The following is a 16805-nucleotide window of genomic DNA, read 5'->3' on the forward strand; positions in this document are numbered from 1 at the left end:
CGAGTCATTGTGTGAGACAGTGTGAATAAAACCCACTGCTGCCACCATCTATCCCCCTAGGAGGAACAGCCAGTGTTTACTGAGGGCTTGTGATGTGTCAGACCGAGTCTGAGTGCTTTTAAATTCCTTTGCTTCTCACAAATATTGGAGGGCAGGGATTATTACCCCCATTTTAGATGAGGAAACGGGACTCGACAGAGGAGCCTCCCCAAGGCCAGCGGGTGGCAGAACTGGGATTCAAACCCAAGTCCGTGTTCTTTTCACACCTCCATGTTTGTGTGGGGGCAGATTTTGGAGCTGTCTTCGAGAACAAAGAAAGATGCCAAGTAAGAGTGGTAGAGGCTCAAGAATGGAGTGCAGCAAAATTAAGTTTCTTCAAATAGGTCAGAAGAGCCCTGGTGATTTCTCCTTTTTCATACTCTCCCCCACAATCTGATCTTCTTTTAACCAGACAGGCATATACCGTACTTTCCCGTTTCTCTAAATATTGTCATCCAGAAAGGATGGACCCAAGAGAGCAATGCCAAACTCCATTTTTTCCTCTTTCCTTAGAACTTCAAGACTCTGACAACGTTCAATTCAATATTCTACTTTTAGATATACGGCCAGATGATTTGAAAGTGAAAATTTCAAATGTAGATCTGAGATACGACTTTAGCTCATCTCCAAGAAAGGCATCACCATCGATGTGCTGAACATGCACAAAGATGAAACAGAGATTGGCTTCTAAGACGAAGTCTCTGTCCTGACAGTTTTAGAAGCATCATAGAAACCAGCAAGCAGAGAAGGTGACTGCTGTCAGGATAGCACCTTATCTAGCCTGTTACAACTCTGTGGGCAGGGAATATTTACTGCTGACTGGATTCAGAAAAGTTGAGCACAAACGTGCACTCTGTGTTTAAAGGGAAATAAAAGAAGCAAGATGGTTATGTATCATTCTGATGGAAAATAAGAAAGTTTGGGGACAGTTCTTGTAGGAACATCTTAAGAAGAAGTAGGATCATATATCACCTTTATTATAAATGGATTAATGAATTTCTGGCTCCATTTCTGGGATTCTAAGACACGAGATTAAAAAAAAAAAAAAAAAAACTGATCTGGCGATAAGGAAGTAGAACTAACCCCGGAAAGACTTCTCGGGGTATCTGAGACTCCAAGATAGCTGCCGGTACAACCCAACTCATGATCGTCTGGCTAGGATTCAGTTTTTGAAGTAATATAAAAGTAATATAAACATTCTAGGATCATCATGAGCTTCTCCCCACCCTATTATTTCCCTCATAGATGGCTCTGGAAGTACCAAAGGAGTCTGATTTAGAACACTGAGCACACAAGTGGACTTGCTTCACTAGCGGTAGGGAGGGAATGACTTCTGCCCAACTGACCAATAAGATATGCTTCCAAGTGACTAGACAAAAAAGAGTGAAGCTGGCTGGCCCATGTAGAGATTAAACCTGCAGCTCCACACCCTTAGCATGTGGGTACTAAACTTAGTACATGGGTACAACAGGCCACAAATACCTCATTCTAAAGATACCCAACCTCTCTTGCCTTCTTTCCCTCTTAAGAGACCCTCTGACATCACAAGAAGCATTTAATTAGACATTGGGAGTTTTCTGAATGATGATGTATTAATTCTACAAATAGGTTCCTCTGCCAAGACAGGACAGAGTACTAAACAAACTAACACTAACTTACTAGTGTCCTTAGGCAGGTCATCTAACTTTTCGTGGCCTTGGCTTCTTTGCTTGGAAACGAGAAGCCCGCGCTGGGTCAGGGAAGGGAAACAAGGTTTCACCTGGAGCGCCCGTTCTAACTCACCGCAGTGGCTGTCAAGTGCTCTACGTGGGAAAGGATTGTGGGGCCGACTGGAGCTTGTTCGAGAGGAGCTCTGAGACAAGTTAGCTCTGTCTGTGCTGACTGCAGGGTGGGGAATGGCAGGGGCCCCCACCTGTCTTCCTTGATCTCATGCTCTAGAAGGTTCCTTTTAGCTTTGATAACCCAGGACAAATCTAGGACTGAGGCACCTCCATCACCAGATGGGATGGATTTCTGCCTCTATCTGGGTGTCTATATGGACGGGCTGAAGTGGTTGACTTAGTTGTGCGCCCAGACAGTCAGAAGAGCCACCACGACAAAGGCCTCAGGTAGGAGCCAGGAAGCGTCATCCTGACATGACACAATGGTCACTGACAATGAGCTCATCCTCTGGCAATAAATTAGACTTCCCCGTGACAAAGAGACGAGACCTGGATCTGCTACTTTAGGCCATCTTGAAACAATCTGGACATGAAAATCGAGTGCTCTTCAAACGGCAATACGATTAACAGAGATTAAAGAGAAATTCCAAAAATCCAGTAACCTCCTAAAGTACTGTAAACATATCTTACTTTAAAATATTTCAGAGTGAAAATCTGTGTGTACATTAAACTGTATCTGAAATGAGACAGGAGAGTTAAGATTTAAAGGAAGTCTTTCACAAATTAATTCATTCAACTCTCACCTCTGAGGAGAGTGAGGGTGACTGTCTTCTTTGTGAAGCAATGACAACCCAACTGCCACAGAAGCACTTTCTACTTTTGAAAGCAGAGTATCTTCATTAACCTCACTTGCTGGTATGCCCTGTGTTGGGTATGCACATTTCAAATATCATTTTCAGATTTCACAGATGGAAAAATTGAGACAGATGTCAAATGACTGTCACTGAGTTTCGGTTAAAGACTCTGGTGGAACGTGATTTCCTCGTCCAAGACCTTTTTCTATTTGTCCTTTCACTCCGGCAAGAGATGGGATGCAACACACGGATAATGACAACAGCAACCTGTCCCGAATCCTCACTGTGTGCCAGGCGCTGAGCTAAGCACTTTCATGGATTTCTCATTTTTCCTCACGAGGAGCTGGGAACTTTGACTGCATCCACCCTTCAGACAAAGTTTGGCTCCAAGCCTGCGATTCCTTTCATAGTCCAAAGAAGGAAAAAGTTTGTTTTATAGACCTTTTCCAGTATTAGCATATGAACAAATAGCATTTTTTTCTTGATGCCGTATCTAGGGTCTAATGCCAACCAGCTGTATTAAATGTGAGGTCATCTTGTGGTTTCCTGGGCCTGTCTTTTCCTTGTAAATTAAAGAAACTTAAAAAAAAGGAAAAAGGGGCAAGTGGTGCCTGGGTGGCTCAGCTGGTTAAGTGGTTAACTGTCTGCCTTCGGCACAGGTTGTGATCACAGGGTCCTGGGATTGAGCCCCGCAACAGGCTTCCTGCTCAGCTGAGAGCTTGCCTCTCCCTCTCCCTCTGTTGCTCCCCACTGCTTGTGCTCTCTTGCTCACAAGTGCATGCTCTCTCTCAAATAAATCTTTCTTTAAATTTTTTTTTTTTTTAAGATTTTATTTATTTATTTGATAGACAGAGATACAGTGAGAGAGGGAACACAAGCAGGGGGAGTGGGAGAGGGAGAAGCAGACTCCCCGCTGAGCAGGGTGCCTGATGTGGGGCTCGATCCCAGGACCCTGGGATCATGACCTGAGCCAAAGGCAGACGCTTAACGACTGAGTCACCCAGGCGCCCCTAAATAAATGAATCTTAAAAAATAAAAAAGGGGGCGGGGGTGTGTGTGAATCTACAGCTAGACCAGCAAATTCCACATGTAATTTGGGAAAGTCAGAAACACAGAAGACACTCGGAAAGGTTTTGTGTTGCTCATTCCATGAGAGAGGGCTAGAATAAAAACTTAGATGGTAATTCAGTGAATGGCACATTAAGTAGAACAGACTGCAATTCACAGCAGCATAAGCCTGTTTGGGGGCTGCTAAAATAAACAGATTCATCTCCAAAGATACACAAGGAGGTGGTACGTGTGGTGTCAAGGTGCCATTTCTGCAGGGTTGTGTGTTGTTTTCCCCTCCCCCAGCCATATCCTCACTTTAAATGTTAATCTGTCCTCAGGAGCACTACCGAATCACCACCTTTCCACCTGCGCCTCTATCTCTCTCAGCAGGCAAGTCGCAAGCCTCCAAATGAACATGTGGATGCCATTTCTAATCTGCCCCTGACAGGCAGCGAGCTGCCCCTCGCTGATGGAAGGAGACAGTCATAAAAGAAGCTGCTATGAAACCAATAAGAATCCCTCTTGCCTTAATAAGAGGGGACGTGACTCAGAGCCCCGATGGGTCACAGTTACTGTCTGTAGTCATGGGCAAGAACTGCCCCACCATTTACAAAAGGCCCATCTCTTTTTCTTCAAAAGCAAGGGAAGAGTTTAAGTCATGGGAGAGATAGGTAAGTGGAGATGTGTGTGTGTGGGGGGGAGGGTGCACACAAACACTACAGAAAATAAAACCTTCTAAGAGCTTCTAAAATAGGGCAGATTGTTAGAGAAGGATCCTAGAGATGGCCAGTCCTTTTTAGCTGGGGAAACTGAGGCTGAAGAAATAATAAAAGGGATTTTTTGGGGGCACCTGGGTGGCTTAGTCAGTTAAGCGTCTGCGTTCAGCTCAGGTCATGATCCTAGGGTCCTGGGATCAAGCCCCGCATCGGGCTCCCTGCTCGGCAGGAAGCCTGCTTTTTCCTCTCCCACTCTCCCTGCTTGTGTTCCTGCTCTCGCTATCTCTCTCTGTCAAATAAATAAATAAAAAGGGGGGGATTTTTTTGGGGGGGGGAGGAGGGAGAATGCCTAACTAGCTGACAGCAGCTCTGGTAAGTATCCAAGAATCTCAGGCCAGACCTTGGCCCACACAGGAGAACTGACTATGTGTTAAGCCCACCCACATAAGCATGTGACTGGTTGCTACAAACAATCTCACTAATCTTCAAAATGACCCTCGGTAAAGTTACCATGAAAACTAAAATATGCACGGGGCAAGTCATCCCCTGCCAGAGTTCATGTGAGGCTGAGCTGAGATTCAACCTTGGGCCGTATGACCTCAGGATTCATGTTCCTTCTAGCTACCATGATGCCTCCATGATGGGTGTGTCTTCCACTTCTAAATTTGCTGGAAAAACAAAACAAAACAAAAAATACCCACGACTGCTCATTTGAATCTTGACAACATATAAGCCAGCCCTGAGAGAACCAGAGCTTCCATGACAGCAGATACAAGAACACAAGGCCAGAAAATAACAATCCTGTTGGGACTGCTGAGGAAGGAAGATCAGGCCCTGCTTGTGGAGACTCAGCTTTAGAGGGAGAGAGAGACAAGTATAGAGGCCAAAAACACTTACAATAATAGCTACCACTTACGGCATACTTCCTTGTGCCAGAAACTATTCTAAGTGATTTCTATATATTGATCTATTTCATCTTCCCTGAAACCCTTCAAGATAGGTATTACCACTCTCCTCCTTTCCCTGATGAGGAAACTGAAGGCAGAGGCAGGATTTGGGTCTATGGCGTGCAGGCTGCCGTGCACAGGGAGCACGGGGGGCCACGGGGGCCACGGGGGCCCAGGAGGTTTTCTGCAGGCCTGGCATGGCAACACTAAGCAGCACCCCTGGCACATGGTACACACTCAACATGCATCTATTGACGGACTTTTCTGCCAAAGCTCTTGAGGATACAGAGGAATTAGCCAGCTGCAGGAGAGGGCTATGGGAAAGATGGCACAGAGAGGCATTCTGGGCAAAGGAAGAAAGTTTAGGAAGGCACAGGTGGTACAGAGTAGCTTTTGCACATCACAGGGGGAGGAGTGGTGAGGGATGCGGCCCGGGGGAGGGGGGCAGGCAGGGGCCCCAGCGGGAGAGGCCTGGCAAGACCCAGAAGGAATTTAGAGCCCATCCTGCAGGTAACACAGAGCCAGTGTGCACTGGGTTTGGGTAGGGGAGTGGCATAGCTGCATTTTCAGTTTAGAAAAATCTCCGGTTACTGTGTGGTAAATGGACTGGAGAGGACAAACCTAGGGACAGGGAAACTAGTTAGTGAGGAGGGCGCTGCACTCCTACAAGAAGAAAAGATGCTGGCTGCCCGGGTGGCCACAGTGGTAGCGAGGACAGGGGAACGTGAAGAGGCTGCACAGAGATCAGAGGTAAAACTTACCAGATGGATGCACGGCGGGAGCAGGAGAGAAAGGAGGAAAAAGATGCAGCCCAGGTTTCTGACCTGGTGAAACTGGTGACTGGCCCTGGTGCAGTGAAGGAGGGGAGCGGATGATACACGGTTAGGGCCACAGACCAGGCTTTGAGCTCACTGAGCCACAAAAAACTCTGGGTGATGTCCCGTGGGAGGGAGTCAGCGGACACTTGGGAGTCCCCAGCACACAGCCCTGATCTAACCAGCAGCAAGCCTGTGAGGACAGCAATGGAGAGCCTATGAACCCCACTGGAACAGGAGGGCAGGGAAGATGACAAAAGCCAAACAGAGCACACAGGGCCACACTGCAAGGTAAGTGGCAGAGGCACAGGACCAGAACTGAGCTCCTCTGACTTCTCCACTGGCAGAAAGGATGACTGACTGGGAAGGGGGCTGGCAGGGGGGCCACGGAGGGCGAACGTGCATATGGCTACATCGGTGGGTGTCTAAAGGAGAGGAAAAAGCACCCACCATCACTGGCTTCTACTGGCTACCAGCTGTGTTCTGGCAAATTCTTGGACAGAGAAAGTCTGGGAACGACTTAGCTTAAAGAACAGCTGAGAGGAACTCTCAGCAAGATTCCCTCTTTTTAAAGCACGCCCCAGAAGCCTCCAGCACAGTTAGCAGAAGAATCAATGGCAGTCTCCTACTTCTCCTGTCTACATCCTTACCCAGTGCTTTAGGATCACATACCCCACGCATCCATTCCTGTGCTCCATCCCCTTCTGTACAGATCTTTAAATGAGTTTCAAATGCTAAGGAAATAGTCCAAGTCTGTTTCAGACATCAAGTCCTGTGGATACTGTTTCATTACAAGGAGTCCATCCTTCTCTTTCCAGGATAAAGCCTAGAATGATTTAACTGTGGCAAAATTAGCATGCAATTTGTAAGTCATTACAGTGCAAAGTATGTGGTGAGAACACTTTATTGAATAAACCTGCTGAGTATAATTTTCCCAGGAACTAAAAAAGGGAAACCTCTCTCCAAGGCTCTCCTCCCTCTTTAAAAATCCCTGCCAGTACCTATATAATTATGTCTCACTTCTGATCAGAAGCCAGGCATCTCTGTACATTTAACCGAGGGAAGCCAGAAGGAACCAATGAGAAGTCAGGACATCTTCCCAGTAACAAGGACCTTGGTATTTTCTGGACTTGGTGTTGTTTGGGGAGTCAGGTAAAATCTGCTGAGACAAGCATCCTGGATATTTACAGATCATGGAGAACTGCTGCTCACTAGAAGACTAAGAATTACATGCCCTTTAAAAGTTCAGGTCAAATCTTGTTAACCAGGAGCCCCAAGGGCATGTCCAGATACACTGTGGCCCTGGAATCGAGCAGTCACTGAAGACAATATGAAAGCAGTGGGCCACTGCCCCAGACGTGGAAGTCTTTGCCAGTTACAGATTACTGCAGTAATGTGATTCCAACTGAATGTGTGTAGAATTATCAGCTTGTCCTGTAGACTCTTCTAAAGGGGAGTGTTTCACCTTGCTGAACACTGCCACAGGTAGGCCACAGAATCTACATAGATGACCTGAGATATTTTTGATGATGGGGCTAATCATAGAGCAAACAAAAGAAGAGGGTTAAAAATGAGAGTTAAGGAACAATTTAGAAAAAAACCCGGGACCTTCAATTTTCCTTAATACCCACAGACAAATGTTAATTTCATTTCATGAGCGATGGTCCTTCATTTAATGCATGTCAGTCACTACGTAAGTCCTTAGAATATGATGAACAAGAGAGATGACAGCCCCAGAGACAGAGAGTAAACAAGCAAATACTGAGAGGTTATGAAGGGGCCCTGGAGATGGGGTGATGCTACTTTCCATATGGTCATCACTGAAAACTCTCTGAGGAGGTGACATTTAGGCTGAGACCTGAAGATGGAGGGAAGCACCAGCAAGAGAAGAGTGAGGTCAGTGGGGAGAAGCAAATGCAAAGGTGCTAAGGCAGGAAGGAGAGCACAGGTGCGGGAGAGGAAGCTAATGAAACAGAGGGCACCCAGATCACGCAAAATATTGCAGTCCCAGGGGAGTTAGAGAGACAGAGAGAGAGAGAGAGAGAGAGAGAGAGAGAGAGTGTGTGCGCGCGCGTGTGTGTGCGCAGGAGTGATGGGGTGCAGACAGTCCTTAAAGAGACAATGAAAGGTTCTCTGGCCACCGGCTATGTGCCAAGCCCTGTGAAACAGCTTTCGGGGGTTAGGTCACTAAATCCCACCTTCTGTAATTCCCCAAAGTACACAGGTTGGGACATACACCTTAGAAAGAAAACACCACTGAGGAAGAAAATAAGGCTGAAAAGTTTAAGTTACTTGTCCGCAGTCAGAAGCAGAAGGAAGCCGGGCTCTAGAGCCCACGCTCTCCCTTCTCTCCCTCTGTCTGCTCCTTGGATTTAACTTCCCACTCGCTCCCCAAACTTGGCTCCCTCTGCCCCTGCTTTGCTCCTGCTCTTCTTCAGTTGGAAATGCCTGATGTGTGTCTATTTCTTAACGTGCAGCTTGAACCTGGCCTCCTGCACGAAACAGCTGAGGCTGCCCCCAGGCGCAGTCGACTGCTCCCTGCTCCCTGGGCACTTCTAGCCCTTGCCAGCAGCACCGCTCCTGGGGCCCCTTCTTCCCACGGGCACTTCTAACTCTCACCCCTGCCAGTGGCTGGCCTGGTGCCTCGCACAGAGCAGGTGCCTGAGAAATATTTGCCAAATGACTGGATTCTCTCCAGTGAATCCTGGTCAATTGCAAACCGTGGCCATTTGCACTGTGCCTGTGGAAGTCTCAAGTGTCCAGGGAAGATGGGAGCTCTGAGACACTAAAACTGTCAATACCTGACCCGCATTATCTGGGGCAGTACCAGACCCTGTTATCGAAGGTCTTTTTTTTTTTTTTTTTAAGATTTTATTTATTTGACAGAAAGAGACACAGCGAGAGAGGGAACACAAGTAGAGGGAGTGGGAGAGGGAGAAGCAGGCTTCCCACTGAGCAGGGAGCCTGACGCGGGGCTCGATCCTAGGACCCTGGGATCATGACCTGAGCCGAAGGCGGACGCTTAACGACTGAGCCACCAAGGTGCCCCCTAAGGTCTTTTTTGTTGCAGACTTGGTGAAGTATGAAGTGCGTGAGATATTTATTCATTACTGATCTGACAGTCAATGTCATCAAATGCCTGAGAAATAAGCATTCAATTCAAGTCAACAAATATTTGCTGAGTTCCCAATGGGTGTAGGACATCCAAGTTTAATGGAGATGGGGTGGGGTGAGGCAGCAAATTGTTTATGACTTAAGAGAGAAGAGTGCATGAAGGAGAGGTGAAAAAGAGGTCGTTGTGTTCCGAGTCACTTTACACCTGCCAGGACGGAGCCCGAGTGCTGGCAGAGAGCACAGCTCACAAATGCGTCCCTCGTCCCCCACCCTGCCCTGTCTCTCTGAGCAACACTGAGGCTGCTGAGCACTAATGGCCTTGGAATGTTCGCCAGTGCCCAGCAAAACGGCCTTGGCATCCAGGAGACAGATGTCTGTCAGGAAATGGCAGGAGCCCGGTGCCCGTGGCACACAGGAGCTCTGTGGAGGCTGGGGGAGAGTCGCTGCGGCGATTACTCTCCGTCGGTGCTAATCAATTTCACACCCTCTCCAGTGCTGATCATAGATAATCTTGTGGGAAGCGGGCCAAGTTTCCTAACGGCTACACGCATGCTGCTCCCTCACGCCCAACAGCTTACTTGGTCTCCGTCAGAAAAACGTCTACTCCAGCTTCCCCTCAAATGAAGTATATGACGGGGCCAACACTCTGGTCTGTTAGGGGACTCCCTCCGGGACAGATAGCAAGGAAGATGCCCTCAGGAGAAGGACTGCCTGGCTAGCTTAAAAGCTGCATAAGAACGACAAAGGAAGCTAGGAGCACCAAGCAGCAGCGGCTCTTAGAAATGTATTGAGGTGCTTTACAGACTTTATAATAACCCCAAAAGGGAAGTGTTATTTCCATTTTACAGATGGGATGACCAAAGTTTAGAGAGGTCAACTCATTTGTCCAAGGTCTCTGAGCTAGGATGTGGCAGAGCTGGAATCCAAATCCAGGGTTCTGCGACTCGCCACTCACCCAACCTTTTCTCGGAGGCTGCTCCTCTGTACGAAGGACCGTGTGGTCACTGGTCACCCTCTCACAGTGCTCGAACTCCACCCCACTGCTAAAAGCCGGCAGAGTGACTAAAGGATGTGCACTTGAACCTGAGGGACAACACTGAGTTGAAGAGGACCTGAGAGATCACCTTTGCTGATACCGTGTTACTGCTAAGAATCTGGCTATGTACATGAAGCATGGTGACAAGCCACGGCACACAGTGATGGAGAGGTGGTGCCTGCCTGAAATTCTAGGGCCCTCGACTCCCAGGTGCTCTTTCTACCCCTGAAAATCTCCTCCAGCAGATAACACAGGTCTTCTGTCAGAGCTGGAGTTCTCATTGTCTCGTAGCTGTTTCCCTACAAAAGTCTAGGGAAATTTCAATTCTTTCTAATTATCACTCAGACGAAGAGAAAGAAGACATTACTCTGGCACTTAAACAGTCACTAAGTGTCCATCATGCACAAGTTACTGTAAAGGGAAGAAAAGATGGAAAAGGAAACCTCAGTCAAAGAACAAAATAAAGGGGGTGGGAGGGCAGAACAAAAGAGCTGTGAGTGCAACATGCTAGCATCTGAAGTCCAGCCTCAAAATTCAGAGCCCCTGCCTTTTATCTTGTAGGAGTATCACTGTATAAACGAAGAATGTCCCAGTCTGTCAATTCAATCAATCAACAAACATCTGAGGACTTACTAGGTTGAGGGAAATCCCGAGCATGATAACCACAGCTACCTGTCCACTGGCATTCATAAATGAAGGTATATCTTGTGAAAGGAGAGGGATGGATACGAAGGGGTGAAGAGAAACAGGACACAGACAACAGGGTCACTGTGTCCTCCCTCTGGGCTCTCACCCTCGCCTGAGGCCTAGCTTGAGGGCAAATGCTAGCGTCGTCGTCCCCTGTGCACTTGGGTCTGCCCCACAGCTCCGTTGCTCCAACACAGATGTGAGCAGGGGCTGAACTGGCTCTCCCACCAGTGAGGGTCAAAAGCCTCCAGTGCATCCTTAAGGCAAGAAGAACAAAAAGAGAATGGAGTGATATAGCAAATCAAGATCACAAAGAAAATGAAGTCTATTACAGACTTTGTAAAAAGCAAGGAAAGGATCCTCTGGCGATGTGACCAAAGACTGAGGAATGTCTTGCAGGGAGAATACAGATTGGACATTAAGCAACATGAATGCCTGCCCCGATGAAGGTGACAGATGAGAAAAGTAGAGGCCAGAGATGGCAGAGAACAAAAGGGAAGCAGGTGGAAAGTACATAAGGCAGGATACTAGCACAGCGAGCACAGCTCTTCAAGAAAAAACCTGACAGGTTTCGTTTCCCTCAGCAGCCACGAGCAGAAGAAATGAGGGTGGGTCCTCTGGAGCCTGGTCTGCAGGCTTTGCTGTGATGCATCTGAGCCTCTCTTCTCCAGGTCTCCAGTTTTTCAACTGTCAATGAGTGACCTCGAAATTTCCTTCCAGTTCTTATCCCCTGTGATCACCCTTCCCACGCGTCCTTCCTTCCCTTCCCGTATGACTACAGAAGCCAGCAGCAGTGTGAACCAAGACGCGCTCTGCCAGCTCTGCCGACGTCGTACCAAGTCACTGCACTGCACTTTGGCCAGATTTTTTAAGAGCAGCTCATGTCAAGGGTACTCGTGCTATAACCCAGACCCCCCGCCTGGGAGACAGGGATCAATCCGACACGTCCTCCCTCTTAAAAGGACATGCACTCCTATTAGAAGAGCAGGTATAACCACTGGCAGACTGTCACCTGCTCTGCTCTAACAACAGGTGAGGTGGCACGTGAGGGCAGATGGTACCCGTGCCCTTGCCTGTCCTGTGTGGACAGAGAAGGTACAAAGGGATCCAAATGGAATGCGAGTCGATAGTCAGTAAAAGACAGGCAGGGATACGTACATGTTTTTCCCCTTCAATCTTCTTGTCCGCCACCTGCATTGCGTCCAGATACTTAAAATGCAACTCCATCAGTCTGTCAACCTGAAAGAGAGATATTTGAGACATGAGTGAGAAGGAAAAAGAATACCAAGGCAAGAGAACAGTGGGGCTCCCATTCATCTCACTGTCACTCCTTACAACAGGAGACCCACTCTCCCACTTCTGACATCGGGATGAGCTCTGCTTAGGAACACGGCAGGAATGGATTAAAGAGCTGGGGCAGAACAAGCCAACACCTGGAATGGGTACAGTCTGAACACAGGTCCATTCCCCAAAGGACGCTGCATTCCCAGCCCTTTGAGGGCTCCCATGAATTTGAGTTGTTAAAAACACAAATAAATAAATTTTAAAAAATTCAAGTCCCTTCTTGCAAAGAGAAGGAGCTTGAAGTTACATACTTGGTATTCACTTAGAACTTTACAGAAATTTCTTTCTTCCAACTGAAACCTTTCATGTTCAGATTCTACCCCAGAGCTGATCTTTTTTTAAAAAGGTCTGAGTAAAATCTCTTTAGTTGCTTTTGAGTCAGAAGAGAGTACACGAAAAAAATTCTTTCAGCAACTTGAAAAAAGGCCCTGACTTCTGCTCAGCAATAACTTAAAAAGCAGTTTTCAACTCAGCAAAAGTCATGCTTCAAACATGGTCCGGGGAATACTCAGTGGGTTTGAAAAAGTTTCATTTTTCCCTAAGACTTCCAAAAGACTGAACAAACACCGTGAAACCAGCCTAGATTTCTAAACCATCTCTTTACTAGGTTGGCACCACCACGGCTCTTGGCAACCCTGATATTTACTCAAGAGCTTATAGTGGTTAACAGCAGATGGTGCTTCAACACGGCATCAGAGTCCAGGAGGACTGTGCCCAAATCCTCTCTGGATAACAATGATGACCCCAACATCTTATATATTTCAGTTTATGGAGTATTTTCCTTATACCTTAAAAAAACCTGAGACGTAGGCAGGAAAGATAGTGACCCTAATTTTAAAGATGAAGACACTGAAGCACAGATGTTAAATGTCACCAGGTGACATGATTGCTAAGGTGTCTGTGCCTAACCTCATGATGGCCTCTTCCCCGTGCTACGCAGCTAGGGAGGCTGGAAAAACGGTCAGATGCAAGCTCGGAGAGACGGTCATAAACCTCTCTCCGAAGGAGGACAAACTTTCAGCCTTTCCTTGGACACAGTAAGGAAAGAAATTATGTTAAGTTATAAAAGGGGTTTTGGTCTTAATTTTATTCATCTAGAATGATCTAATTCATAACTAGCAGCGTGACCATGGTAGACCATGATTGTGGGCAAGTAACATAATGCCTCCAAGCTTGTTTCCTGCCCTGCAAATGTGGACGAAAGCCACACAGAGGGTAAACCCCACGCTGTTGGGAGAATACGTGCAACAACGAAAGGGACCTGCTAAGCCCCCCAATCATTAAATATATGCTGGCTCTTGTTACTGTTAAAACTCTTATGGTTTGGCACGCTAAATCACAATGTAAATGATGCATCTAATCTCATTTACGTGATCATTCCCTTATCCCACAGGCCATCGAGGACAGGCTCTCCCTTCCCTATGTTCATACCAGAACCTTCCATCACTGCCACCTAGGAAGGCCTCATTTAGTCTTCCTCTCCTTGACTCTTCAAGATGGGAATTAATGTGTCCATTTCAAAGACGGGGAAAACGAGGCTCAGAGTGGCACACATGTTGAAATTGGCAAAACCAGGTTCAAATCCAAACATCTGAATCCAAAGCCTGTGGTTCTTGATGACTTTGCCATGCTGTGCAACCCCCAATCCAAATCCTATTACAACCCACTCTCACTGGGTCTAAAAATCTCCCTGAGGTACTAGCTGCTGCCAGCCAAGGCGCTACCACTCCCAGAAGGATGTGTCTGGAGAGGAGAGGAAGAGCCACAGAAAAGCCTGAGATCCAAAGCCATGCTGGAGAAGATGTTTTAGGGCAGGAACGCTCAGCTCAGCACCCCCCAGATGGCATCAGGTAAAGAGCCCTTCTAGCTGCACTCCCTCCCGCCGCCCCCGGCCCTGGGCCCAGCCTTACCATGCAGCAGGCACACCCACCTTCTCACTGTCATTTTCAGTGAATTTATTCAGAAGCCGGGTTCGCTGCTGCCCTCTCAGGTTCCGGAGAAGGGAAGCCAGGATCGAACAGACATGCTCTGGGTTGGGAAGGAGAAAAGGGAACATGCTGTGATCAGAGTGGTAATTATTACCTCTCTTTAAGCCTGATCTGGTTCTATTGGAGGACGAATAAGTAGGCCTTCCCTGACTGCTGCTATTGATTAGTAAGACAGGAACTTAAATTGTGTCACTGGAAACCTGAACTGATCTTCACAAGCTGCACAAGAAACGTATTCAAAAGGGATGATATCCTCAAGGACAACTTGAGCAAGTAAATCAAAACTAAGTTAGAATTCTAGTCCGCCTGGAATTAATTGATTTTGATTGTTCACAACAGAACCTTAAACTAACCCCCCATTTACAGAAATAACCTGTGAACAGAGTATGAATGTCTGCTAGGAGATGAGAGTATAATGAACAACAAGACGTGTTCTATCATATTCTCAAATTACCTCATAATTTCCCCAGGTAAAGATCGTGGGATTAAGTCAGAGACACGATCGGGTGCCAGGGTTAGCACTTCCATTCTGGTGCAGCTAAAACTCCTTCTTCAGGTTTGGAAGCAGCTGGCCAGTAAGTACTTCAAAATGGTAACAATGCTTTTTGAGCTCACATTACCCACAGGCTTCTATTATGAGCTACTATTTTTCTACCTTGGGAAGAAGAGGGTAATTGAAGGGTATGTTATAGGCTTTAGCTGTGAAGAGATTCTTGTCTTTAAAAAGAATTTTTAAAAATCCAGAATAATGACCTTGAAAAGGAGGCGGCATAAGTCTAGTCGTGGAGAAATGACAGAGTGAAGTTTATTTTGAGATAATGCCCAGAGCGTGGGCAACAAATACTCTATTTGAAAAGTGACTGAAGAACATCTTCACATGTCAAACTTCCCTTGAGTTCTCAAAAAGTCACCTATTAATTAAACCCGCCGGTAGGCATTCACCATAGCACAGATACGATGCATTCCCTGCCTCTTCACATCCCCAGTCTCATACTGCCGGAGGTAGTCGGGCATCCTGTCTTCTATCTGCATTCACCGCCCTGGGAGGCCCATGCTAGTCCCACAGCTGTAAAACCACCTACATGCTGATGGCTCCCAAAATTGGGTCTACCGGCCACTCCTGTTCTCTGAAAGCAGACTCATGTGTTCACCTTTCTACCTGCTCTGTTCACGTGGTTGTCAACAGGTCCTTTAAACTAACACATCCCAAATCCAGCTCCTGATCTGCCTCCTCAAACATGTTCCCCACAGTCCTTTTGCCTAGTTAATGGCAACCAGGTTCTCCAGTTCCTCAGGCCAAAAACAGTGGAGATGTCTCACAGGAAACCTTGTCAGCTTTACCTTCAAATTATACCCAGAATCCCACCTCTTCTTCCTTCCGCTCCCACAGTGGCTACTCAGGTCCATACCACCGTCATCTCTTGCTTGGAATATTCAATTCAATATTCTCTGCTTCCACCCTTGCTCCCTCTGGCCTAATCTCCATAGGGCAGTCAGAACAATCCTTTAGGTTAAAACCCAAAGTCAGATCCCATCATTTCTCTGTTTAAAGCCCTCTGATGGCTCCCCAGCTCACTTGGACTAAATGTTGTTTCTAATGTCAGGCAAGCTCCTGTTCTGGGGCCTCTGCACTTGCTGTTTCCTCCACCTGAAATGTTCTTCACCAGATTATCTGCATGGCTCCATCTTCATGCCCAGTTTTACTCAGTTGTCATCTTCTCAATGAGGCTTTTCCTTGACCACCCCATTTAAAAACACAACACCCTGACACTACCTAGTTCCAAGTCTTAGCTGCTTTATTTTCCTCCTCAGCATGATTATCTTCTAAAACATTGTTTTATTTATTTATTTATTTATTTATTTATTTACTTATTTAATTTATTCTGTTCACTGTCTCCCTTCAATTAGAATATCAGTTCCTCAAAGGCAGGAATCCTTGTCTGCTTTTTTCATTGGTATATCCCTCCCTGGTCTCAAAACAATGCCCCAGGTTCACCCCAATCTCTCTCAACTTTCGTGTGAAGCTGAGGTTGAGGTGGTATAATCTCCATCTTGAACAAAATGAAGGGTTTAGAGAACAGGGAGTGGAGAGTGGATAGCACGGGACCTGTCTTCACAGAAAGGCAAAAACTGTCATGGAACCCAGGGTAAGGACAGTGAACCAAACAGCTCAGCTGGGTGAGAAAGTAGGATAAGACAAGGCCATCTTTGGAGGCACATGTCAGGGAAAGTCCTCTAACCTCTAAGCATGCCAAGGAGAGGAGAGAAAGGCAGAGTAGAGGACATAATCAGTTCTCCAATCGTAGGCTCTGATCTCTTCAGCTGGTGAGCAGATGTGGGACAGGCCATAATCAATGCAGTGTTAGTTCTGAAACTTTGAAATTACTCAGCATAACAACTGGCAACACTCTCCATGTGTATATATGACAATCTGACAACCACAGAGGAAGAAAAAGAAATCAGCCAGATTCTCATAGATTATCTGGGCCAAATCTCTCATTGTATAGACGGAGCGAAGAGTGCAGTGACGGCTCGGCATAGCTAACTGGTGAAA

At 46.8% G+C, this 16805-nt stretch overlaps 1 protein-coding gene across 1 annotated transcript in view; it reads right to left on the reverse strand.

The window, feature by feature from the left end:
- The window catches only part of CTNNBL1 (catenin beta like 1), a 157286-nt gene that overhangs the window by 16962 nt on the left and 123519 nt on the right, over positions 1 to 16805 (reverse strand). Inside the window, exons 12-13 of the mRNA XM_032420188.1 lie at positions 14194 to 14291; positions 12078 to 12158 (exon numbers count right to left, since the gene is read on the reverse strand). Of these exons, the coding sequence (XP_032276079.1) occupies positions 12078 to 12158; positions 14194 to 14291 (179 nt within the window). The remainder of the gene's footprint in view (positions 1 to 12077; positions 12159 to 14193; positions 14292 to 16805) is intronic.

The sequence above is a fragment of the Phoca vitulina genome, unplaced genomic scaffold (genome assembly GCF_004348235.1).
Source record: "Phoca vitulina isolate PV1807 unplaced genomic scaffold, GSC_HSeal_1.0 scaffold22, whole genome shotgun sequence".
NCBI classification, from domain to species: domain Eukaryota; kingdom Metazoa; phylum Chordata; class Mammalia; order Carnivora; family Phocidae; genus Phoca; species Phoca vitulina.